Here is a 26,585-nt window from a genome sequence, read left to right as displayed (position 1 = left end):
ATGTAATGTTGCTATTATTCTCTGGCTTCAAGATCAATTGGGATAAGTCAGAAGCACTGAAGACCTCATTAGCTTTTGTTAGAAGTGCACCTTAGTTTTCACATCAAAGATGCTGCTTGTGGCTAATTCTATAATAAGTTATCTAAAGTTTTATTAATAGGAAAAGGAAATGAGTTTATTTATTAGGTTACATCTGGGAAACATACACAAATGAGTTGCAATCAAGTTTCAAAAGATAATATATGCTTATGTAATATAACTTAATAAGCAATCTGTAACTGTCCTTTATGGCTAAGCCAGGTTCAGCAGCCGAAGAGTTCTTATTTATGTCTAGACATCTTGCTGCAGAGTCCAATCAACACAGAAATCTAGTTCCTTTTTCTTAGGGCTTTTTAGCTCCTTCTCCCCAGTTCTCTGAGTTGGAAACTCAGTTGACAGCAGGAATTCACCTACATGACTCACCTTTAGGAGTAGCAGAACAAAATATTTTGTCCTTGTTAATGTCCCACAGTAGCCTATCTGTTGTTGGCCTTCTTCTGTTCTGAAAGACATCATACCTCCTCCTGCTGGAGATCAGCATTTTACACAAATTAATGTCTGTCTCCTGTCTGGTCATTTACACAATTACTGAGAGATACAATACAAATGCTTAAATATTACCTTAAAATATGGGATATAGATGTTGTAAGATAAATTAATGTGTGCAGTAACTCACAACTATTTGATAAAAACTAAACACATTCTTATAATTCTAAAATCTCTTGTAACAATACTAATACAGAGGTGAGCCATAGTGATTCCAGCTTTATTTGTCAGTGTTCAGGTGAAATATATGAACTTTCTTGTGAGCTGGTACCTAGTCTGACAACATCAAAATCAGAGTGATTGTCCTTTCTAGGATATTTTTTAGTCTAATTTCCCTTCCTGTCCCTTGTATTTTATCAAAATTGACAACATGTTCAGGTCTTTTTGTGAGATGCTGGCAACAATCTCCTTATAAAGATTGCAGCTCCCTATCAAAACAGGTGGTTTTAGATTTCCCAGCTTTAAACTTTAGCAACAGCCCAAGCAGTACAGTGGCTCATTCACTTACTGCAAAGCCCCAGAAGGACATGTTGCACTTGCAAAGTCAGAGAAATGTATAAACAGCAGGTGCTAATTTAACCCATATGTTCTGGAAATGCCTGAACACTTGGTACTGTACTGTATTGTAGAGTTAATTTCCCCCATCAAATAACATCGTGTTGTGAGCTAAACATGTAATTTTAAACCTAATGGATGTTAATTAGAAGCCAAAAATCTAAAAAACTTTTGCTAAGGAGAGCACAGATAATTGCTAATAGTGACTACAAAAAATGGAAATCCGAAAGAGCACAATTTTAGACGGATGCATAGGTACTGTATGTTTGGAAGCCCAGGAAAGAATTGTATATAGGCACAGGAATACTCAAGGAAAATTCTCAGCGTGATACAAATAAGTGATGTGGGCTGTAACCAGTCAGGCATAGCATATGTCAGGTACAGCTGGGGGAGGTAGCAATGGATTAGTCTACGATGAGATGTTTGAGTACGGTTCGTGGTGTGGGGTTTGTCTCTGACCGTTGGATAAGTTAACAGACAAGGAAGATGACCTGACCCATGGGGAAGGGGACGTGTAGTGAAGAGCAACAAGCTTCCCAGATCCACCTTAAGGCTGGCGGGCTCGTGACCCGGAAACGGAAGTAGTTGCCCCGGGAGGTCGAGGGTTGAGTGGTGAGGTGACGTTTCCCAGGCTGAGTGATGGCGCCTGTGGTCGCGGTGTTGTGAGTCCCGGTGGCCCGGGCAGGGGCGAAAGAAGCGTGGCCCCCGCGGGCTCGGCCTGCATTGCGGCCCCTCTGGCAGAGCGGCTGCCCACCGCCTCCCGCGGCACCGCTCAGCGCGTGTGCTCCTTGGTGAGTCCCGGGAGCGGGTCGGTTCTCGTCTCCTTTAGTGCCCCGCCCCGAGCGTAGGTTCCCTGGGACTGCTGGGGGAAGTCTGAAGCGGCTCGCTCGCTGCGGCCGGTACCACCGGGCACCTGGGGAGGGGCCGCCGCCTGCCTGGCAACCGGGCAGATTCGAAACAAGACGCGCACCTTTCCAGGCACCAGCCCGCCCCTGAGTCTGGCCCATCCCCGGGGCTTTAGAGCCGCGCTCTCCTTCTCAGTCAGTCCTGCCTCTGTTGTACGGTCAGCACGAACTTGGGCGGACGCTGCTTCGTCTCGGCTTCTAGCAACCCGGACCGTCACCTGTTGTCAGGGCAGGTCTGAAGCTTGGGAATAACTTCGCATTTTGCGGCCTGTTGCTGTCCCAGACAAAATGTGGCTTTATTGTTTTATGCAAAATAATTTCTTGTTGGCTATGGGTTTGTTCGTAAGTAGCCGTGGAGGATTTTATGTTTGCCCTCCTGCATTTAAAATATTGACATTTGTTCTTTTAGCAATACCAAATACTTAAACATGCAACTTCGAATTGCATTATACAATCCCACAGGAAGAATCATAGAACTGGAAGAGACCTCAGAAGGTCATCAAATTCAGCCCCCTGCTCTAGGCAGGACCAATTCCAACTAAATCAACCTGGCCAGGGCTTTGTCAAGCCGAGACTTAAACACCTCTAGCGATGGAGACTCCACTACTTCCCTAGGTAACCCATTCCAGTGTTTCACCACCCTCCTAGTGAAATAGTTTTTCCTAATATCCAACCTGGACCTCTCCCACCACAACTTGAGACCATTGCTCCTTGTTCTGCCATCTGTCACTACTGAGAACAGCCTCTCTCCATCCTCTTTGGAACCTCCCTTCAGGAAGTTGAAGGCTGCTATCAAATCCCCCCTCACTCTTTGCTTCTGCAGACTAAACAGACCCAAATCTCTCAGCCTTGGGACAAGCAGGAGACTCCATAAATATCACCTGAAATAGATAAAAATGCCTCTGAGTAGATATTTTTTAGCCTATGGTATACAAACTATTTTAATCTTTGGGATAAACTTAATCTGCCATGGACACAAGAAGACATTTAATAGGATATTTGAATGCTTAACACATCAAGGTTTCTAGGGAAGCTTTCTTAATGCAGCAACTAGGGATGTTAGATAGCAGGTGTTTGAATAGTCGTTCACCGCATGAAATCTGCAGTTACATGATTATTCGGTTGTCATTGGGGGCCGGGCTGGCAGCCAGAGCTCTCCCTTTCCCACCTAACTCCTGGGGAGCCCTCTGCCATCCTGCACTACTGCCTGGTGTACCAGAGGCAGGAGCGCAGGGTGTCGAGGGGAGCCAGTTTAAAAACCAGCTCCCCTTGCAGATCAGCTACTTGCCTCCCCATGCTATGCCTTTGATACAGAGGCAGTCACACAGGGTGACTGCAGCACCTGTCTACAGAGGGTCTGTGAAGCATACTGTGCCTGTGGCAGGCCCAGACTTGCCACTGACAGAGGTTGCTCCGGGAGATACAGAGCAGCTGCTGTCTGCACGGAGCTTGGACAGGAGCTGCTACCATGGAGCAGATGCTGTCTATGGGGCGCTCAGACACCCATGCACATATGCTGCTTTGTGGCAGCCTCTCCTGCTCCCCTCCCCGTGGCTGTGGGGGGAGGAGGGGAGCAGGCAGCACCTTAGAGCGGGTACTGAAGGGGAACCAGCTTTTAAGCCAGTTTCCCCAGCATTGGCTCCTGCTCCCCCCTCTTGCTGCCTCTGATGCTGCCTCTGGGGGGGGGAATGCAAGTACTCAACAAGATTAACAGATAAGCCTATGCTTATCAGTTAATTGTCTAATAGACTACTCCTTGACCCCCCTTCCCAGTAGCAACCAGCCATAACAACCTGTTTATTCCCTGCTCTGGCTGCTCTCTAACCCAACAGTAGGAATTGTTTGGGGCTTTCAAATGTGCAGAATAGGTCTCATGTAAGGGGTTATACCACTGAAATTTAAACTTTATTTTGAAAAGGCCTGTGTGACTGGAAGATCATCTGTGCACTTAAACTTTGAGGGTTCTATGGAAGAGAGTTCTTCTGTTGACGATTAAAATAATTTGAATGTGATATGTTTTCAGTAAGAACTTCAAACTACTTTTTCTGAAAGATTATTTTACAGAATGCAAAACTCAATAATATTTTTTTCCAATTAAAAAAGCTAGGAAAAATAAAGCAAGTGACGTAATATTTTTTTTTAATTGGACCAACACTTGGTGAAAGAGACAAACCTTCAAGCTGCCCAGAGCTCTTCAGGTCTGAGAAAAGTATGCAGAGCTTGTCTACACTTGAAATGCTACAGCAATTCAGCCATTGCTGTAGTGTTCTAGTGTAGACACTAAGGGTACATCTACACTGCAACACTATTCCGAAATAACTTAGTCCGTGTCTACGCAGCAGGCAGTTATTTGAAAATACTGTCAAGCTGGAGAACTTCATACTCGGACTTCTGTAACCCTCAGTGTACGAGGAATAAGGGAAGTCAGAGAAAGAGTGCTCTATTTCGAAATAAGTGCTGTGTAGATCCTCCCTATTTTGAAATAAGATAGGCTGTGTCTACACTGCAGAGCTTAAATCGAAATAAGCTATGCCAGTTGAGCTATGTCAATTGTCTAACTGACCCAACAGGAGAGAGTCTCCCAGGCCATCTCCTCCAGGTGCCACAGCTAGGTTAATGGAAGAATTCCTCTTTTGACCTAGTGCTGTCTACACAGGCGCTTAGGTCTGCTTAACTGTGCTTCCAGGCACATGTCTTATTTCCCACTGCTGACTGACCTCAGGTTGAGTGCAGCATTTTCAATGTGGACTTGCTCTCCAATATCCTTGGACCAGCAGAGCTGCAACTACAGAAAAAGTTGTTTAAGTAAATGCTCTCTTGCAATGTTTGTGACAATCTAGAAATGAAAGAGACTATTAAAGCTGACTTCATTTATTTTCATGGTATAAGCTGTGCAAAATGCAAAAGGAAATGTATAGTAAAAAGTAATCTGTATTTAGCATTTTACTCTTCTAAATAATCCAACATGTTAGTAACACAGCAAATGTTTGCTTACAGTATTACTTGAGACCCTTGCTTTTATTCATATGCTTACCTTTAAACTATAGAAACTTTCACAAACAGGAAAAAAAATCCCCATGATGTTTTCTGGTATAAGAGAATCCGCTGAGTAGTAGTATTCTTTTTTTACTAATACCAATGCTTTATTCAAATAAAATATCACAAAAGAAAATATTTGGATCTCTATCACAAAGTCAGGAAGGAATAAAGCAAGTTTGTTAGTCTTCCTTTGCCTTCTCATCTTTATTGTCAGTTATATCTAATTTACTGTAAAATGCTTATGGTTTCTTTTGAGCCTTGGATTCCTGTAGCATCATTAGATTTCAGCAGTTCCCAGTCCTTCTATTGAAATGTGCTCCTTATGGTAAAGGCTGCTAACTCGTGAGAAAATGGCAGTATGCTGAAGCTGAAATGTAGCTTTTTTTTTTTTGCCTTCCCCTGAACCAGTTACTTATCTGCAGCCTTATTGTGAGGCTGTTACAAGCTGATCCACTTGATTTCTTTAGTTTTTGTTTCATGTTTCTCTGGCAAAAGTAACACTTTGTGAGGCAATAATATGTAACATCTGCACTTGCAGATGTGCAGAATTCTGAAAGTTGATTATAAATTCTATAAATATTTACATAGTTGCTCTGTGGTCACAAGTAGTCTCATCAGACTTGACATATAAAGTAAAGCACTTGTGTAAATGTTTGTAGGACTGAGGCTTTGATTGCTAATAAAAGTAAGCTATTCAAATGTAACCTTAAAAATAGATCTTTATAATTTATGTTGTGGATTTCAAAGAGGTTGGACAAGGAAAATCAGTGAAATCTACCTTGCACAGTCAAAATCAGAAGGATGGATGTGTACTGGTCAAAACTGTTTTCTTATCTTCATGTAACATCATTCACGTTCATGTGGCTTTTTTCACAATATTTTTCCTATCTAGAGATTTCTTCTTGGCAAGATATGAGAAATGTGTGTAAGACAAGATTTACCATCTAATTCTGGTGTTTCCTAGTGTTGTTGGCTCACTGACCAAGATCTGTATTTGAATATGGATCTCTTACTTGCTATATTTCTCTGGAACAGTTTGTCCTTTAAAGTTTGAGCTTGCTCATATCCTCTTCTTCCTTGCCATAACTCAAATCTAGTTGTGACATCACTGCTAGTTGGTTGGAATGCTCTGAAGAGGACTTTAGGACTTCAGATGAGAAATGAACTAGGGATGTAATAGCGTAGTTGGTTAAACAATTAACCCATAAGTAAAAGCTTATCTGCTAATGCTATTGACTACATGCATCATACCCCACCCCTCAGTCTGCGGCTCTCCAGTAAATTTTTTAGAGGACTGGCCAGCAGCCTCGTTCAGTCCCGGTTCTCACGGGGTCCTGGGAGCTACCTCCGCTGTGGCTCTGCAATAATGCTTTCCATGCAGAGCTGCAGAGGGGGTAGCTCCTGAGACCCAGTGCAAGCTGGGACTGAGACAGGCTGCCTGCCCACTCCTAAATTACTTTTAATGCAGAGCCACAGTGGGGGTAGTTGCCAGACCTGACACATCTGGACTGACTTCTTGCAGTGCTAACCCTTATCAATTAATCATGTATTAGGAAATTACACACTTCTTAACATTGCTAAAATGAGCAGCAGTAACAAACTCCACAATAACAGTTTTCATGAAAATGTCCTTAGGAAATGAGAAATTCAGATTGTTCTAGACCAGTAAAATTGTCTGTAAATAGTCTTAGAAGAAAGCTGATCATGCCATGCAAGTATCAAGATGTCATCATGTTAATGTATCTCATCTAAAAATCAAATTTGCTTTCTTATACTCTTTTTTCCAATTTTTAAAAAGGTTGAATTGTGAAGCTACAGTTAATGGCAATATTTATGCTAAAGATGTTTATCTTGCATTGTGTAAAGCTTTGTGTTTTTCCATGTTTCTTATTGCCTTCTGAAGCTGAAAAGTTTAGCTTAAATGGGTATTCTCACTTTCTAACTTGTTGACTCAGTACCGCTGCTCAGATACCTTTGAATGATTTCCTCTAACTAACCAGTAGACTTGATCTCACAACTGACTTTTTTGTGTTTTGTTTAGTTTTTGTTTTTTTTAAGTTACAAAGTTATATATGCTCAGGTCTATTTGTCCTCCAAGACAAGAAAAATATAACTTGAATTTTTGTTTTTCTTGATTCTTACAATATAGTTAGTAAACTGAATACAATTAGAAGGAGCCCTTTCTATAATTTTCTTAATAAAACATCACTAACTTGATCATTCATGTGATCATATATTTTACATTTTCTTAAAAATGTATAGAAAATGAAGCTTAAGCTGTTAATGTAAGAGGGTAATAATCTTAAGAGTGGTATAACAGTAGCTTTCTATAGCTTTTAGTTGCAGTTTCTAGTTAGTAAAGGTCTGTTCTTACACTCTTAGAGTATGTTTACACTATGGGACAAAGTTGAGTTCAGATATACAACTTCAACTACATTAATTGCATAGCTGAAGTCAAAGTAGCTTTACTCAGCTTTTGGTGCTGTCTATACTGCAGGAAGTCAAAGGAAGAACACTCTTCCTTCGACTTCCCTTACTCCTCGGGAAAGCAAGTCACTGGCATTGACCGGAGTCCCCCTCTCACTTTGAATTTGAGGTCTAGTTAAGACCATTAATTTAGACCCTGGAAGATCGACAGCAGCTGCTTCACTCGTTCTCTGTAAAGTAGATGTACCCTTATTGATTATCTAACATGTAAGAATGGAAGCAAATCAGAAAAGGTATGCATTAAGTGTATATAAATATATATTTTCTGAAGATGAGAGTACTAGACAGTTAAGATGAGCTTTTTTAGAATAGTAGTGAATATTGAATACTGTAGTTATAGGGATATTAAAGCCCCAGCACTTGTGTGAATTTTTGCTAAAACAGAAGCTTGAATATTATTCCAGTAAAGCTACAGTGGGTTGTGATGTCCCTAAAACAATAGTAGGCTTAATTACGTATACAGGTTTTTTTTATATGATTTTAAATTTTACAATATGCCAACAGGAATCCTTTATAAAAATCACAGAAACACACAAGCATGTAAGTGTTTTGTATAAGATTATGACATACTCTTTTTTTTTTTTCTTTTGAACTGTCACTAATATGGAGATACACACTTGTGGGGAGAAGTTGTCTGGAAATTTGTGTAATTAATGTTTAACCAGTGGGGGAGGTGGGCAGGGGATTGCCCATGTTCCACTGGAGGGACACCGCAGGCAGGGACTGCTATGGTGTTCCAGATGGAGCAGCATTTGTCCATGGTGGACCCAGTTGTCCTGTAGGCAGGGGCTGCTCTGGCTGTGACGCTGGTGCGCTCTCTGCCTGCATTGGGGCGGGGGGTGCAAGCAGAGGCTGCTCCAGCCAGGTTGGAGCAACCTCCCCAGCAACCTTGGCCTGTAATCGGTTAACCAATATGTAGGTTGTAAAAAAATCTAGAAAGTAAAAAGGCATAGAACAGTAAAATTTGAACCCATCTATTGGGGAAGGACCATATCTTATAAAAATAGTTCATGTGTTTAAAAATAATCTATCTGCCTGAAGTAACATTCAGGCCATAGTCACTGTTTGTGTAGGAAGTTTCTTTCTCTTTACAAAATCCAAAAAGAGGGACCACGTGAATTCACTTTCACTTGTCTCAAGGCACGACCCTCTAATCCAGAGGGAGAGTGAAATACTATATAGGAGAAAACAAATTTCAATAGTTAAGGATGTGTGGCAGTGTCCCAGTGTAAAGTGATACATCGGCGGTTAGGTAAATAAACTTGAAATTTGGATTTGTTTGAGACTATTATTCTACTCCTTGAAATAAGAATATTACCGGAATAGTCAGAATTATAGCTCCTATCTACTGTATATTTGAGAGCATTTGTGCATCTATCTGCCCATCCAGCCATGAGTCTGTTGCTTCAAGTACTCCTCTTAAGCGGTAAGAGCTAGGACCACCAAATTTGGTATGCAGCTTCCTCTTATTGTCACTTTATAGGGTTTGGTTGTGCCAGGACAATGGGATGTGCATGGAACGGAATAATTTCTCATCAAATGGAAAGAGAGGGTTTGATAGCAGGGATAGTTATGCTCACAAATGACCACTGGGGTAGCTAGTGACAATTATACACTTGTATGACCTCACAAGGGTAGCAAATGCCCCAGCCCTGGGAAGCTTCTGGTAGCATAGCATAGGCCAGCACTGGAGAGAAACCAATGGGCACCCCCTGCCCTGAACACCCTCCCAACACCCTGTCCTGATTCCTGCATTGCCCCATACCTCCAGTCCCTTGCTCCCAGCCCCCCACATGCCCAAGTCCCTGCCCTGACTCCTGCATCCCCCCAGCTCCCTGTTCTGTAGGACCCAAGCAATGCTGGGTAAAACTTCTAATAATTTTATAAATTGCCTTTCAAGGAATACAATTACAGAACATTTAATCAATATTTTTAATTGAATTGAGGCAGAATTTAGCTTGTCTATAGAAAGCTTTAGTTTTCAAAAATATTTGATTCATTGCTCATTTCTATAAAAACTAATTAAAAATAAATTACCCTTGAACTCGTTCTAAACATTATTAATTTTAAAATGTGAAATTAATCTTAGTATGCATGTAGAGTTATTGAAATTAGCAATCTGGTTTGATGTGGCATGGTGTGGAAGTAAATGAACTTGCTTAATACTCTTCAGTTGCATGGGCAAACATGCACTGAGTCTGCCATTGCTTGCAATTACCCTGGAGGCCACAGGACTTTCAGGTTATCCCGTTCGATTTCATTATCGAATAACACATTGCTGATTATTACATTTTCTTAACAATAGTGTTGTATCTGGAGATCTGCACTGAAACATACTAGCAGAATTAAACATTTCCAAAATGCTGCCCTGTGCATGTATTGAAATAGTTCACTGAGACATATTTACTTTTTCCCTAACAGTATATTTCCTAAAATTAATTCCTTTTCTTAATGCTTTACAGATTGTTGTATGAGATTTTTCTGAAGTCGCCAAAATGGTGTTAGCAGACCTTGGAAGAAAAATAACGTCAGCATTACGCTCGCTAAGCAATGCTACAATTATCAATGAAGAGGTAATGTAATATTTATGTATATAATAGAGCTATAGTCACACAGAATGCAAAATATCACCATGATGGAGTAGATTGATCTTGCTTAAAAATCACTGGAATATAATCAACCCAAAGTCATGTGGCCAAACTAATGTGTCATCTTGACCATGCCCCAATTATTTAATTTTAACTAAGTTTACAAGGCATGTGCAGAAGAGCAAACTGTCTTTTCCTAAGAGGAAACGGGCTGATGTTTGTTCTTGTTCATTTTTGTCGGTGACTGAATTTTATTTGTTTGTCATAACTATTTTCATTTTTTTACTGAAATCTTTTAATTGACTTGAATTTACCTTTTCACGTGGTTGATTTTCTTTTTGTTGTTGTTATAGTAATTTACCTGGTGAAAGGGAAAGAATGCATTCCTTTAATATAGTAGAAAGTCTTCTACTAAAGTAATATGAGAAACTGATTAACTGTGCTTTCTGTATCTGAACAACTTTTGATAGAACTACAGTACAATCTCAGGGTTACAGACACCTCAGGAATCAAGGTTGTCTGTAACTGAACAAAATGTTACAGTTGTTCCTTCAAAAATTTACAAATGAAGGTTGACTTAAAGCTTTGACACTTCACTATGGAAGGAAAACAAAAGTTGCTTTTAACCATCTGATTTTTAAATGAAACAAGCACAGAAACAGTTTCCTTACTCTGGCAAATCCTTTTTTAAAAATTTCCCCTAATTTTTTTAGTAGACTGTGTTTAACACATTATTATATGTATTGCGCGCCCTTTTCCCCCCAATTTGTCTTTTTACTAGTTCCTTATAACCCATGTGATTGACTGGTCAGTTTGTAATTCTAGTGTTTGTAATTCTACCATTCTTTTATAATATTTTTGTCTTATTCCTGTGTTTACAAAGTTGAATCAAATGTTTAATTTATAAATCAACATTATCTAGTATGACACATCTGAAACCATCAACTTCTACTTCAAGGACTATCACTCTGTCTGTGCTTTACATCAGATTAATGGATTGCATTAAAGATTAATCACATTGTTTACTCAGCACTAAAAAGTGCTATTGTTTTCATGATACACTAATTAACAAACTTGATTTATGCACAATTGTAAATGATTAAGTGCCCTTTTTTAATCCTTCTAAAGGTTTTAAATGCTATGCTAAAAGAAGTATGTACTGCACTACTGGAAGCTGACGTAAACATTAAGTTAGTGAAACAGCTGAGAGAAAATGTCAAGTAAGTCACACAATCAAAATAAATTCAATTTTCTAGCTCTTACGTTTATATTTAATTGGTTAACCGATTAACTAGGATTTTACATCCCTACATCATACCTTTAACAGTAGCAATACCAATGCTTCTAAGGTTTGCCTGTTCCATTCTGTGTTTGATATAGAGAAAGAGCTCTGTATACATATCACAGTACTGTTAACTTATGTTTAACTTTTAGTGTACTTGTTTATCCATGCAAAAATATTCAAGTATACTGGAAAGCTCGTAATCTATTTAAACGTGAAAGCAGCCCAAATCTCTTAATGTTCAAGTCACTTAAAGAATGTAAAGCATTTATTTCTGTTCGTATAATCCAAGACTTGCTTAAAACACACTAATGTTCTTTGTCTTGTTTGGATTTTTAATAACTTTTTAAATCTTAGGTCTGCTATTGATCTTGAAGAGATGGCATCTGGCCTTAACAAAAGGAAAATGATTCAGCATGCTGTCTTTAAAGAACTCGTCAAGGTAAAACTGTATGAGATTTGCATATTTATGTTGCATTGTTTCTCTATGTATTGTTTAAATAACTCTCCAGTCCAAATTAGTCAGTGTATGAACATAGTGTACAAACATATGGCAGTTGCTACGTACGAGCTAATTGTTAATATTAAAATAGATGGGTATTGGTAAACATTGTTCCTTTTTGGAAACATTTCATTAACCTGTGCCAATACATGAAATTTAAAGATATTTAACACTTTATTTTCAATAACAATACGATAATATTTTCTAAATCGTGACCCAAAAAAGGGGGGAAAATCTTTAGAGAGTTTAGGAAAATTTCTGTATAAAATTCTTTGTTGAATTTTGAAAGAATGTTGAATTGGGTAATTGGAGTTCTTTCAAACTCTAGTGCTCACAGGTCCATTCTTTCTGTAACTGGATCTTGAAAAAATTGTCTAACCTCTACAAGGCTGAGAAATAAACTTCTTAGCATGTAGAAAAGAGCTATTCTGCCATATCCCTCCCCAATTTAAAGGACTAAAGCAGTTGTGAATTTTTGTTCTTACATTTGACAGTATGTTACAGTGTGTCTACATTACTAAAATTAAGTAACCAACTATATCTCTCTTGCTTTTCTTAGGGCAATGTCTATACTAAGGGTATGTCTAGACTACATGGCTCCGTCGACGGAGCCACGTAGATTTGTTTGTTCGGCAAAGGGAAATGAAGCCTCGATTTAAATAATCGCAGCTTCATTTAAATTTAAATGGCTGCCCCGCTCTGCCGATCAGCTGTTTGTCGGCAGATCGGGGCAGTCTGGACACTCCCCTGCCAACATGAAAGCCCTTTATCGACCTCCCCGGTAAACCTCATTCTACAAAGCATAATGGGGAGGTCGATAAAGGGCTTTCAGGTCGGTGCGGGAGCGTCCAGACTAGCACGCTGAGCCAACAAACAGCTGATTAGCTGTTTGTTGGCTCAGCGCAGAAGCCATTTAAAATTAAATGAAGCTGCGATTATTTAAATTGCGGCTTCATTTCCCTCTGCTGATCAGCCTAATCTACATAGCTCCGTCGATGGAGCCATGTAGTTTAGACACACCCTTAAAGTGCTACAGCAGAACTGCTGTACCACTTCAATGAAGACACTACTATGCCAACAGGAGGTCTTCTCACTGAGATGGATTATGTCAGTTGGGGAAGTCCTGTTGACATAGTGTTGTGTAAATGGGGATTAGGTTGGCATAACTGTATTGTTCAGGGGTGTGGATTTTTCATACCCATGAAGCAACGTAGTTATACCATTCTAATTTTATAGCGTTAACGTCGCCTTGCACACTTTCGTGCTTTGTGGTTTCACTCCACTTCTTTCTTTTTCTCCTCACCAGATCATTTTATATCTTATTCTTGAGTTGATATAAGTGTTTCTTTCTCCCCTCCCAGTTTTTGTCAACCTTTCTAAATTGTCCCACCAATCTTTCCTGCTTATTCTCTCAGCATGTTACTTGTTCTCATTTGTGCACTCTCCCTTCATCTGTCCACTTGTTTGTAGAGTTTGACATTTTTACCCAACTCTTAGAAGCCTGAATGCTAAAGCTGCTAGAAAAAGGGATTAGAAAGCCTGGGATAGAGGTATTATTTGTGAGGAAACACATAGGTCAGAAACCAACATACCCCAGCTCTGGGAAAGAAAAGTGTGCTAGCATTTCTCCCTTATTGTTTTGGCTGTTTGAGGAGCAGAGGGCTGGGCCTGTGTTCCATCAAGAAAACATCTAATAAATGTGAGCTAGAGATTGAACCTCCAAAATCCAGAACATGGTGGTCTGGTGTGGCAATGGATGTTACTGGACCAAAGTGTCTCGGAGGCGGGAACAGGAGCTAGCCGGGAGAATGTGGGAGCTGGGGAGCCCCACCTGGGCCAGGTGGTTGTTGGGGTGCCCCTGCAAGGGAATCATGGCATCAGTTGGGGAGCCCCCACCGTGGCTAGGTATCACTTTGTATCAGCTGGGGCAGATGGTGGCCAAGGAGTCCTGGTCCCAGGTAAGGAACCGGAAAACCTCCTATAGTAGCGGGGCTGGCAACAGCAAGGTGGTCCCGGCCAGGGACCGTGGCAGCAGCTAGCAGGCAGCAAGGTGGAGAGCCTCTGCCAGAACCAGTGTTTGTGGGGCCAGCAATAGGTAGGGAGCCCCAGGAAGAGGAGCCCAGCTGAGTAGTCATCTGAGGAGCATTGACCTTCCTGGTCCGGCAAACTCCCTGGTTAGGGACAGCTCAGGTCCCAAGAGCGCTGGACCAGGAAGGTCCAACCTGTATATAAATCCTTCCCACAGTGGCAGGCTGGGTAAGGAGTGTTCTTCCTCTTTTCTTCCTGTATGTTTCTCCCACAACCTTTTGGTTGCTGCAAGAATATTAAGTATCTCTAATAATTGTACCCTTTTTGTCTCCATTTGTGTTGCCCTCTAACTTCAATGCCTGAATAATTACTCATCTTTTCTCAGAAGCAGCATTGGAGTTAAATTAGCCAGATTTTCAATTTCACACCTCCATATAGGGCTTTGAGGTAGAAGCTGTGAAAATTCATGCTTGTTCCTTGTTTTCACTTTGCTGCATATTTAGCAAAGCTGTGAATGTCTGCAAACTCAGGAAGATAGTGCTGTATTAGTAGAGCCCTGTGCAGATACAAAATTTGTAGCTGTATGCACACTTGTATCCACAAAAATGAGCAGCAGATATCTGAATTGACATTTGCAGGTGTGGACACCCTCAGATATAAAGAGAATATCTCCAAACTTGCAGGGTTCTAGATACAAAACTTGTGTCCAGCTCAGTATCCATATTCACCAAAATGAGCTGTGGATATTTGTGGATTTGTAGGGCTCTATATATATCAGTTTATTTTTGTTCTGTCTTAAAAGACAGAAATTGTTACCATAAGAGCTAGAAACATAGCTTTTATTAAAAAAAAACCTTAAATTCTGCACAAGTTGACTGTGGTAAGATTCCTACTTAACATGGGCAGGTAGGGATTGTTCAAGAGACGGGATTCTACTGTCAGCCCTGAATAAAATGTTCCTTTTATTTATTTATTGTGTTACAAAGCCAAATTAGTCTTGTCTAGCCTTTCTTTAGTCCATAATAAAAATCAGAATTAAGTTTGTTTAAATGTTTTATTTTTTTAATTAAGTAAAATAAACCAAACAAATTAAAATCTGAATTCAAAGAGATGTTGTGTGCATGTGCTTACAGGCTAATAAAATCTATCTTGAGTTAGACCTATGCAATGTGAAATTAATAGCAAGGTTTGATCAGCTGGCCTTTTAAAAAGACCAAGTTCAGACACACAGTTGTTTATGTAAGTTAAGCCACCTCTCTACCTAGGAACTTGGTGAAGGTAGGAACATAGTATGTCCAACTGTGACTTCTCTTAACAATTCCCAACTTCTGAGGTTTAACTTTCTTTCACTTATTATACTTTTCTCAAACAGCTTGTAGATCCTGGAGTCAAAGCCTGGACACCAACTAAAGGAAAACAAAACATTATAATGTTTGTTGGTCTGCAGGGAAGTGGTAAAACAACAACGTGTTCAAAGGTAAGCTATACCAAATCCTTTGAGAACACTTAGTTTATTTTTTACTATTTTCTCTACTGTCTGAAACACAGTTTTTCATTCAGTGTTTCTGTTGGCTTGTATATTTTCATTATTATTAATGCAGCTTACTGATTATAATACAACCCTGTGTGTGTGTGTGTGTGTGTGTCTTACACACAAGACTTACTAGGGCAGAAATACAATCTCTTCATAAGACATTTTCTATACAAAGTATAATTTAAAAGCAAAGTAAAACACTAATATGGATGAGACCATTCAGTTATATTAGAGAAGAGAGATCATGAGAAATGAAACCTTAAGCCAGACAACAGCTGATGAGATTTGAGAAGAAATTCCTCCCCTCCCAACCTATGGGCAAATTTTTCCATAATTATTTTGAGTTGTGGTTCTTGCACCACCTTCTGAATCATCGGGGTCCTCACCACTGTTGGAGATGGGGTTCTAGACTAGATAGATCACTGGTCTCATCTGGTTAGGTAATTTGTGTTCTGGGAAAGGGACTGTATAGTGGAAGTATCTTCTCATTGAGCCACTCTAATATTCTCCGACATTTGCTTTGCACTGTTGCAGTTTAGTGTCAGTGTTTACAAATAAATGTCATATTGTTCCATCTTTTATTAGTGTTTATAGAATGGAGGAGATCTATTTCTCTGAAAATGGATTTATGAAAAATGCTATCCCCTCTGAAAGTTAATGTGGTAGAATGGGAGGGATGTATACAATGTTGGCTTTCATTTCACAAAGGCAGTTATTTAAAGAAACTGAACTCGTTTCAAAAGCTGTTCTGTTATCAGTTGAAAGGTTCAGAGTCTGCAAGAACAAAAGTTGGCAAATATCACAGTAGTTTTTCACCTTTCCATTCTCCACACACGTCTACTTCTTGCTTGGCCATCACTAGCTCAGGATATAAAAATTCCTTGTCCCATTCCAAACCTGCTTAGTGCATGATACAGCAAAGCCAATCCACCATGATCTAGATACTAATGAGTCAAATGGTAGAAAAGTTTTGCTTTCTGATAATGCCTTAATTATTTACTGTTGGTATGTGATCAAAGGTCTTTGGTTGTAGGCAACATGGTCTAGGAAAACTGTCTTGACTGTCATTTAGGAAAGACCAATACATCCATACAGGACTTCCATGACTGACTTAGCTGTTTTATATATTTATGACTTTATTTTTAAGGATAAAGGCTTTTTATCATATAAATCACTAACATAATTTGTACTGTGTTCACATTTTGTATTTCCTTTTAACAGTTAGCCTACTATTACCAGAGGAAAGGTTGGAAGACATGTTTAATATGTGCAGATACATACAGAGCAGGTATTATGAGTAACATTAAATAGGTTTATTCTATTTTTATAGTACTTTGTCAGTGGACCTCTGAAAATGTCTATCTCCTTTTCACAGGTGCTTTTGACCAGCTAAAACAGAATGCAACAAAAGCAAGAATTCCATTTTATGGGAGGTATGAACCTTTTGGTTTTGGAAACAGTTCAACTCATTCTAATGTTACATATTTGGAAAAGATACATTGGGATCAGTGAGCTGTCACAGATTTTAATAAGAACAGAGCCATTATAAATGATTAGGCTGTTGATGCATTTAGACCTTCAGGAAAATATGTACATCTCATTTTTTTGATCTTCAGAAATTGTAGTAAGCATTTAATCTCTATCCCCCAAATATTAACAGTGATAGGAGGGTCACAATAAGAAGGCAGTTCTATAAAGGAAAAACGTGGATCACTTTTCCGAATTGTACGTTGAGTGGATTCTCAGAACTTTCCTAACTTGCTACTGTATGTACAGTGATGGAAGAATATAGGGTTGAACTTGGTCCAGGTCTATATCAGTTGAGCTGAAATAAGGTACAGAAATTGTTGTTTTCAGTGCAATAGATGTCAAAGGAAACAGGTTGGATATCAAATCTTTAAACATTATGATATAAATAAATAGATAACTTCAAATCCATCCCAAATATATACATTTTTAGTTATTTGATTGTATAAATATGAATTAACGAAAAGTTAATTTCCTAAAAATAGATCGGTCTCCATGTACCCTCATCCCAAAGTTGTTCTTTTTTCCACATAATTTATATATCTTTACCTTTTTTTCAACAGTTACACAGAAATGGATCCTGTGATTATTGCTTCAGAAGGTGTTGAGAAATTTAAGAATGAAAACTTTGAGATAATCATTGTTGATACAAGTGGGCGTCACAAACAGGAAGACTCGTTGTTTGAAGAAATGTTACAAGTTGCCAATGCCATAGTGAGTAATTACTGGAAGTTTAATGATTGATCTTGTTTTGCTTTTGTTTTTATTGTCATTTGAAACCAACATGTTGCTGTCTACCATATATGGTTTGCATATATGCTGCCCACTATAAAATGTCAGAGTTTTAATTTACATCTCAGGGGTTCCTGAAATGTGGTGACAGTTCTGAAGCAATGTAACAGCGAGAATAAATGAAATCTGAAATGTTATTAGCCTTCAAGTACAGGTTGAACCTCTGGTCTGGGACACTGTGGTCTGGCAACATCCGGGATGCTCTGGAGGGGCCAGGAGGCTGGCATCCCCCGTCTCAGACATGCTCTGGTATAGTAAACTCCCTTGTGTTGGACCTGTCAGATCCGGAAAGTGCTGGACTAGGGAGGTCAAACCTGTAGTGATAGTTCAGTAAAAATACTTAGTTTTAAACTGTTATTCTGCTCATGTATATGATTAGTCTTTGAATTAAAGGTGGTTTGCATATGTGAAGACTGACATCACTTCTAACAATAAGATCAGTTTTGGGGAATCTTTGCATTAAGAGATCAAAAAAGGGTCTGATGTGAATTTACATAATTACAGAAATCCAAATAAATGTGTGAGGGTTTCATATACCATGTTTTCGCATGTCTGGGCTACTTTATATAGATGAAGTAATCCTCAGTCGTTTCAATGAACGGATTAACTTGATGACTACACTCTCACATAGGGTTAAAGAACAGTTTTTACAGAGTAATAAAGCTGACAACCTCAGCTTGGTCACCAAGTTTAGGAACAAAAGAAAGATATTTATTCTTTGGCATCTTTTATTAGTAAACCTAATAATAGGAAAGTAGTAGGAGGAGAACATGGTCAAATATTGGCTCAATGTTGTTCAACGTAAAAAAATATGTTTACAAATATATTTTAATTGTCTATATTAAATAGAGTATCATGACTTGTGGAGGGAAGAGGCATTATTATAGCTAGTAGATCATCTTTGGAAATTAAATATAAGTAGTTTTCCCTGAATTTTTTGTGGGGAATTAAGTATAAAAATGAATTTCAGGTTTCTGTTTTGTTTTTTTTTCTCTCAATAATTGTTCAGTCTTGATCCATTCTTTAAATACCTTCTAGATTTGTACACTTCATTTTTTTAAAGAAATGGTATGTAAAATTAATTCTACTACAGAACATGATACATAGATATCGAGTTAATAACCAGAAATAACTCAGATCAATTTTTCCAGCAACCAGATAACATTGTTTATGTGATGGATGCCTCCATTGGTCAAGCTTGTGAAGCTCAGGCAAAAGCTTTCAAAGATAAAGTCGATGTAGCCTCTGTTATTGTGACAAAACTTGATGGCCATGCAAAAGGAGGTGGCGCTCTCAGTGCGTAAGTATTGTGCAGTAGTGGGGTTTCAGTATTTATAGAATTGTGTGATGTTTAAACAGTCAGAGTTGTTGAATTTCTTTTGAAGGGAAGCAATTCGGTGTGCTGATTCTTACAATAACACTTGTCTTGATGCAAATAACTTAGGATCTGACCTTGAATTCATGAGGAGTTATGGGCACTTAACACAATCCTAAAAGTTGCTATGTGGAATTCTTATCTATCTATCTAATCTATATTTTATATTACTCAGCTTTCTGTAAGCATCAGTTTGTTTTCTCAGGATAATATCACTTGTCTTTCTGTCCATGTGAGAGGGTTGCTAAGTTACTGGGAGTTTGTCTTTATACCCTTACAAATTTAGTAGATACATGCCATTATAGACTTGGGTGAGGTGAAAAGTTTGCTTCCCATTAAAAGGCTAAGTTGACATGCCAAAAAAAGAAACTGAAATTTCAGATGTGGCAAGGCAATAATATCAATAGAATGCAAGTCAAATCCCTGATTTAAAAATCCCCAAAATGGTCAAAGTAACACGCTTACAGATTCCTCAGTCACATTTTCTTTGATTCCATGTTTCTAAGCCATGCAGCACAGCATCCTGAAACCAAAGCCAATTCTAAAGGTACTAAAACATGTCAAAAATATATCTAAATACATATCTAAAATATGTATTTATCCAGGCAAATAGGGAAATACAAAGGGGGAAATAATGTTTAGAAATGAAGTTGGTTATAGAAACAATGGAGAATATTGACATAACAGTGTGGTCTGTTTGTTCTGTTACTAGCTTATTAAGTTAGTGTCTGAATGGAATTGTAAGCTCTTAAACACCTATAAATATTCTGTTCTGTAAGTAAAAATAAATGTTGTCAGGAGACTAAGCACACTATCCAGAAATAGTCATAGAGATGTAGCAGTGTTAGTTTGGTCTTGCTGAAACAAAAGACAGGACTATGCAGCACTTTAAAGACTAACAGGATGGTTTATTGGGTGATGAGCTTTTGTGGGCCAGACCCATATCCTCAGATCAAATTGTGAAAGAAAATTGGCATGACCATATATACCAAAGGGATACAATCAAAAAAAGTGAACACACACAAAATTGACAAATCAGATTTTAGAACAAACCCTTGCAACAAAACCCATTGCCAGCTTTCTCCACATATTTACTCTGCTGACACCATCATTGGACCTAACCACATCCATTACAAGATCAAGAACACATATTCTTGTTCATCCAGAAATATAATTTATGCCATCCTTTATGCCAACAGTGTCCGTCTGCTATGTATATTGGACAAACTTCTCAGCCACTTCACCAAAGAATCAGTGCACACAAATCAGACATCATACAATTTCACAAAGAAAAAACAGTTTCTTGTCATTTCAACCAGACTGGGCATTGTCTCAATGACCTAACTATATATATCCTTCTTCAAAGAGACTTTAACACCAGACTACAAAGGGAAACCTCAGAACTGTCACTCATGCTTAAATTTGACACTTTACGAATGGGCCTGTCTTTTGTTTTATCCAGAAATAGACACTGAAGGTGAGAGCTGAGGTCCTGAGCCATGCTAAAGTGATGAGGTGCCTTTTCTTTATATCTTCTCTCACCAGATGCTGGGAATTCAGAATGCTAGAACATCTAACTAAGTGTGGTCTCTGCTCTAGAGTTTTGCCTTTAGCATCTTTTGCTAGTAGGGGTCTGACAACCTTAAAGTTTCTCCATTCCAGAAGGGGGAGAGAGGTGTAAACTTAATCTGTCTCCTCATTTGGAAGCGTTCCTGTCTGCTTTACGATATAGAAGGAAAGAGGTCTCCATTCTTTTGATTGTTCCTCCGTGAATAATTTCAGTACTTGCCTCTCTTGGCTTCCCAGCAGCAGGAGGAAATGGACATGGTAAAGTTTTAGGTGTCCACAAAGTTCTGAATGTCAACAGTGAAAATGGCCATTTTAATTTTCCATTAGTATTGCTTATTAAAGCTGTTAGTAGTACAAATATTGTGTCTGAAGATTCAAGAAGACAATACATCTATTCAAAGTTTGTTCATATTTTGAAGGTTACTTGTAATAAGGAATAAAAGCTTAATTTATACAAAATACTAAAGCTTAAAATGATGGCTAAATCTCTGGGCTGGTTTCTAATTGCGACTGGTAAGTGGCTGTTTCAAGTCCTCTCCTGAATCTTTTTTCATTGGTTGCTTGAGGAGCTACTAGAATACTGTGGAAAGTAAAATCTGACTAGTGTTCATTACATTGATTTTATTTTAATATAGGGGAGCTAAATTTGGAATATATTGGGGTTTTGTTTGTTTGTTCGTTTGTTTAAAGATACATTTTTATTATTTTATTGCAGAGTTGCTGCCACAAAAAGTCCTATTATTTTTATTGGTACTGGAGAGCACATAGATGACTTTGAGCCATTCAAAACACAACCTTTTATCAGCAAACTCCTTGGTATGTACTATTTATAACTACAGACTGTACTCACATGTTCTCAAAAATGTTGCTGTCTCAGAAAAAAAGTGGAGAATAATTTTCCTCACAAATCTTGAAGGACACTTTGTTTTCCAGGTATGGGTGATATTGAAGGATTGATTGATAAAGTAAATGAGTTAAAGTTGGATGATAACGAGGCACTCATAGAGAAGTTGAAACACGGTAAGCCATTCCTCCTGTCCCCCTCCCCAAAGAAATTACCTTTTCTACAAATTGCTCAAAAAGGCACCTCAAAGTACTGTTCCTTCAAATACATAACAATTCTTTTTTTTTTCTTGTCATGGTAAACTAAGTAATGAAAAAGAAATATAAATTAAAATCATTAAGATAAAAAATCCTAGACTTCTCATGAACAATTGAAACATGAAAGTAAATGGATTGCTCCTTTAACATAGCATTACTTGCATGCTTTCTCAACACAATTGCAACTTAACTAAGGTTCTTAAATGTGTTGTGCAAAGTGAGATACAGCCAAATAATAGATGAATATGCAGAAGAAGTCTTTTTGCATCTAATACTATTTGGCTATATGTCAGTTCCCTTCATAAAGTGTAATCAGAAATGAATGGACAGAATCAGTAAAAATAAAAACTTAACTGTGTGATCTTCACTAACTTTCCATTTCTGTTTTTACTTCAGGACAGTTTACATTGAGAGATATGTATGAACAATTCCAAAACATCATGAAAATGGGACCTTTCAGTCAGATCTTGGTTAGTTATTCTGACATTTTTCTGTTCAAACTTCACTTATTTTTAATTTTTGTAAAAAGTTCTGGAGAACTCTTGTGAACTTTAAGGAATGTTTCCCTTTGAAGCTGTCTGAAGTGCTACCAGATATTTTTATGGCTTCTGGTAAACATGAATAACTTTGCTATTTCTGCATTTGAACATGTGCAGATTTGCTGAATTAAAATATGTAAAATACATAGAGCTATCTATTTCTTCTCAGGTCACTCAAACATAATAGTATCTTGTAAATTACAAAACTGACCCAATTAACTCTTTTATTGTACTATATTATAGGGTATGATCCCTGGTTTTGGAACAGATTTTATGAGTAAAGGCAATGAACAAGAATCAATGGCAAGGCTAAAGAAATTGATGACTATAATGGACAGCATGAATGATCAAGGTAAAACAAGCTCCAGCAATAACAATTTAAATAATTCATAGCTATGTTTATTATGTTATTGGAATAAATCAGGGAAACAAGTGCTGGAGAGGATGGGAAGAAAGAGGAAATAACTAATTTATTATGTTCATATAAATAGCCATACGTTTCTGAAACAACTGGAAAACCCACAATAGAGTTTAAATGCATACAGGTTTTCAAGATTAAGACTGATAGAGGATGCAGATATTGATTGATTCAAAATAATTTATTTTGGTGGATATTTTGTTGAGTTATGATTAGCTAAATACAATTTCTAAGCATGCTTTTGGAACTGGACTAGTTCATGATCTTATATATCAGTGTTTCTCAACAAGTGGTATGAGTACCCTTAAGGGGTACTCGAGAAGTCTGGGGATATGTCAACTGAAATTTGGGGAGAACTGAATTTTTGTGTTAAATTTTACAGCATTTTATTATCTTTGTACTTTTTACACCCAAAAATTTCATCGCCCACCCTGCTACTATGATTAAGTTGTTTAAACAAATGTTTTGCTACGGTAGAAAAAAATTGTGTGTGTCTGAAAGCTGTAGGTACTGGGGCTACTTATATATTTTTTAAAAGGGGGTACTTTATAAAAAAGGTTGAGAAACACTATTATATATGACTTAAATCATTTCCTTAAAGTCATTTGTCAGGGTAGAATTGACTGCAAAAATGTGTCCATGTGAGGTTGTATATGTAATGTCTAATTTCCATCTAAACCTTCTCAGCTTACAAATAAAAGGGTTGTTTGCCAGGTGTCCAGCTCAACCTGGTCTCTGGCACTCAAGATAGTTTTTCATTTAGTCCAAAGTAGGGATGTTAAATTTTGATTGATTAATCGAGTAGTCGATGGAATTTCCATTGACTACTCAATTAGTCAATAAGAGGGGTGCTCATTATCCAGCTGTGCCTCTTCCTTTTGAAATGTACAAGAGCCACCTGCTCTTCTTGTACATTTTAAAGGGAGAGGTGCAGCAGTAGTGAAGCCTCTGCCTCTCCTGCCCCCCGCAGAGATGGTGCTAGGGGGAAACAGCTTTTAGGCCGGCTCTCCCCAGCACAGGCTCCTCCTCCCCCCCCCCCCCCCCCCCCGCCTTGCTGTCTTTCTATGATAGAGGCCTGGGGGGGGAGGGGGGGGAGCAGTGACTAGTCGAGTAGTCACTTACACTTACGCTTATTGGGTAGTAGACTAGTTGGTTACATCCCTAGTCAGCTTTGCTGGCAGCTTATGCCCTCAGTTATATCTGCACAAACCTCAGTAGCCTTTAACGGGACTCCATGCATGTAGGTAGAGGCATAATTTATTATGCAGAATATCTGTTGGTAATGGTGATGCACAAGAAAGAAGGAAACCTAACTTGTGGGACTGATAGTTGGGAAAAATTATAAAAATCCTTAATGTATATGGAAATTGATTGCCACTTTCAGTCACTTTTCAGAGTAGAACCCCACTTGAAAACAATTCTCTACTACTAAGTTCTCATTAAACCATGGTATTACATCTTGATAATGTTAAGTTCATATAAAATCAGGGTATAGCTATTTTGCATTGTTTTTAATTGCAGAACTAGATAGTACAGATGGTGCAAAGGTTTTCAGTAAACAACCAGGAAGAATCCAAAGAGTAGCAAGAGGCTCAGGTGTTTCTACTAGAGATGTTCAGGAGCTTTTGACGCAGTACACAAAGTTTGCACAGATGGTGAAAAAGATGGGAGGTATCAAGGGACTTTTCAAAGGTAAGAAGTAAAACATCCATCTACTCGGTAACTGTACAACTATAGGAAAGGTATTTTGGTGGAAGTCATTAAGGGCACAGCTACACCGCATGGTTAAAGTCGAATTAAGCTGTGCAACTTGAGCTAAGTCAATTGTGTAGTGGATGTAGAAATAGCTTAATTTGGCTTTTGGCGCTGTCTACGCAGCAGGAAGTCAAAGGAAGACCACTCTTCCTTCAACTTCCCTTACTCCTTGTAAAATGAGGGTTACAGGAGTCAGAGTAAGAAGTCCTCCAGCTTACCATTATTTTGAAATACAGTAATGGCTTGCAGCTCTTCATAATTTCAGAATAGTGATAGTTATTCCGAAATAACACTGTTGTGTAGTTATAGTTTTAGTGCGAATAGGGCAGAGATGAGGTGGTTTAAAATTTAGTTTGAGGGCTGAAGAAGGAAAGAGGCAGAAGAATGATGGTGGGTTATAGCTCCTTCTATTACTTTATGGACAATTGAGATGTATTGAGCCTAGAGTTGAAATTGGTATTTCTGATCTGAAGTTAATAAATAAAGGTAAAGTACTGATGGTGTTTGTTCAGTGAAAGTGGACAAGATTGAGAAATCAAATAAGTGGAGACCGAAGGGTAACCTCATTAATAAGGAAAATATCAACATTTTTAGTATAATATATAGTATAGAGATTATAGTATTTACTATAATTTTTACTATAATGATCAGAAACATAATTCATATCATCAGTCTCCTGAGTAATGCTTGTTTTGTCACTTGCTGTATTTAAGGAGGTGACATGTCAAAGAATGTAAATCCATCTCAAATGGCAAAACTGAACCACCAGATGGCAAAGATGATGGATCCAAGAGTTCTTCATCACATGGGTAACTTACATTTATACAATATAAATTAGGGGATTTGACTTGGGAGCATTTGACAGAAGAGAGCATAATTCAGGGTTACAATATGTGCATGTGTTGAAGATTTTTTAATATTTTAATTAGAACCTGGAAACAACTTAAGCTTGTAGGGAAAGATAGCTGCAAAACATTCTATTTCGGCTTCCTCTGGGGGTGGTTTGGCAGGGTAGTAGTGAGCAGTTAGATGAGAGAGGTGATAACTAAAAAGATTCACACATCTGCCAATAAAATTCTCTTCATTCTAATACTGCAGGGCTGAACCATAGTGAACAGCAGTTCTGCATCCTAACCTTACAGTAATTTCTCCTGAGAACTTTAATAGTTCTGTCTTGTGACCTGGGCTATTCATTCTCAAGCTTGCACTAGCATATAGATGGAATACTTGTTGCCAGGTGTGAAACAGGTTCTTTCTCTATCTCTCTCCTTTTTAAAATCACTTTCAAATCTAGCCTTCAGTTGCTGATTTCCTCTGACCATCTACCTCCACTGTCATACTACTTCCTTTGAATTTCCATCCAAAGGAGATCATGAGCTCTTCTGAACTGTGTCTATTGTGTTTTGTAAAGCACAGTGAATACATATAATGCTGTGCATTAGTGGTGAAGTATGAGGTTTCTTAAACAAAAAGAGCTACCACTAGTAGACTTACCAGGCTACTTAACTACTCAATTCTTATTGATCTTTCTTCTCTAGGTGGCATGGCAGGATTGCAGTCAATGATGAGACAGTTTCAACAAGGTGCTGCTGGAAACATGAAAGGCATGATGGGATTCAATAATATGTAAAGAAGCCTTAATAAAAACTGACTTGGTTGATGACAATTGCTGATCCTTTGATAAAAGGATTTTGATTTCTTCCTTTTTACAGCAAGAGAAAAGTGTGTCGATGGGGGTGACGGAAGTTACCTTTTGAAACTTCTATGTGGGCTTCTCAAGTAAACTCTAAATTGATTTCTGGAAAGCAGTTATATTTTTGCTTAATTCCTTTCCATCAAAAGGAGTTCTTAAGTTTAATAATTGAAAATCATGATGTAAAATTTTAATATGTAGAGACACTTTTTAATTGTTTGCATTAAATGGCAGCCATTATATTTGTAAACAATCCAGATCTTTGGTTAATAGTAACATAAAATGTCACAATAAATATGTTGTAAAATAAA

The 26,585-nt window shown here is 38.2% G+C and overlaps 1 protein-coding gene across 1 annotated transcript; it reads left to right on the top strand.

Annotated features, from left to right (window-relative positions):
• The first annotated feature begins 1,723 nt into the window (after positions 1-1,723).
• On the top strand, positions 1,724-26,585 carry SRP54 (signal recognition particle 54). The gene is made up of 16 exons (XM_075926930.2): positions 1,724-1,931; positions 10,034-10,144; positions 11,288-11,379; positions 11,799-11,883; positions 15,344-15,448; positions 16,727-16,793; positions 16,881-16,938; positions 17,596-17,746; positions 18,976-19,124; positions 21,484-21,584; positions 21,702-21,788; positions 22,266-22,339; positions 22,652-22,760; positions 24,348-24,518; positions 25,295-25,390; positions 26,120-26,585. The coding sequence occupies exons 2-16, from the start codon at positions 10,067-10,069 to the stop codon at positions 26,209-26,211; spliced, it is 1,515 nt and encodes a 504-aa protein (XP_075783045.1). The 5' UTR covers positions 1,724-1,931; positions 10,034-10,066; the 3' UTR covers positions 26,212-26,585.

Source organism: Pelodiscus sinensis, chromosome 5, assembly GCF_052426305.1.
Source record: "Pelodiscus sinensis isolate ZL-2025 chromosome 5, ASM5242630v1, whole genome shotgun sequence".
NCBI classification, from domain to species: domain Eukaryota; kingdom Metazoa; phylum Chordata; order Testudines; family Trionychidae; genus Pelodiscus; species Pelodiscus sinensis.
The sequence above is the reverse complement of the archived record's forward strand: the minus strand, read 5'-3'. Positions and strand labels throughout refer to the sequence as shown.

What these genes read in the sequence shown, in the direction of transcription:
- SRP54 (XM_075926930.2), top strand. Translation starts at nt 10,067, where the DNA reads ATGGTGTTAGCAGACCTTGGAAGAAAAATAACGTCAGCATTACGCTCG. An exon ending in CATAGAGAAGTTGAAACACG is followed by an intron (nt 21,789 to 22,265) that starts GTAAGCCATTCC and finishes TTTTTACTTCAG; the next exon opens with GACAGTTTACATTGAGAGAT. An exon ending in GGACAGCATGAATGATCAAG is followed by an intron (nt 22,761 to 24,347) that starts GTAAAACAAGCT and finishes TTTTAATTGCAG; the next exon opens with AACTAGATAGTACAGATGGT.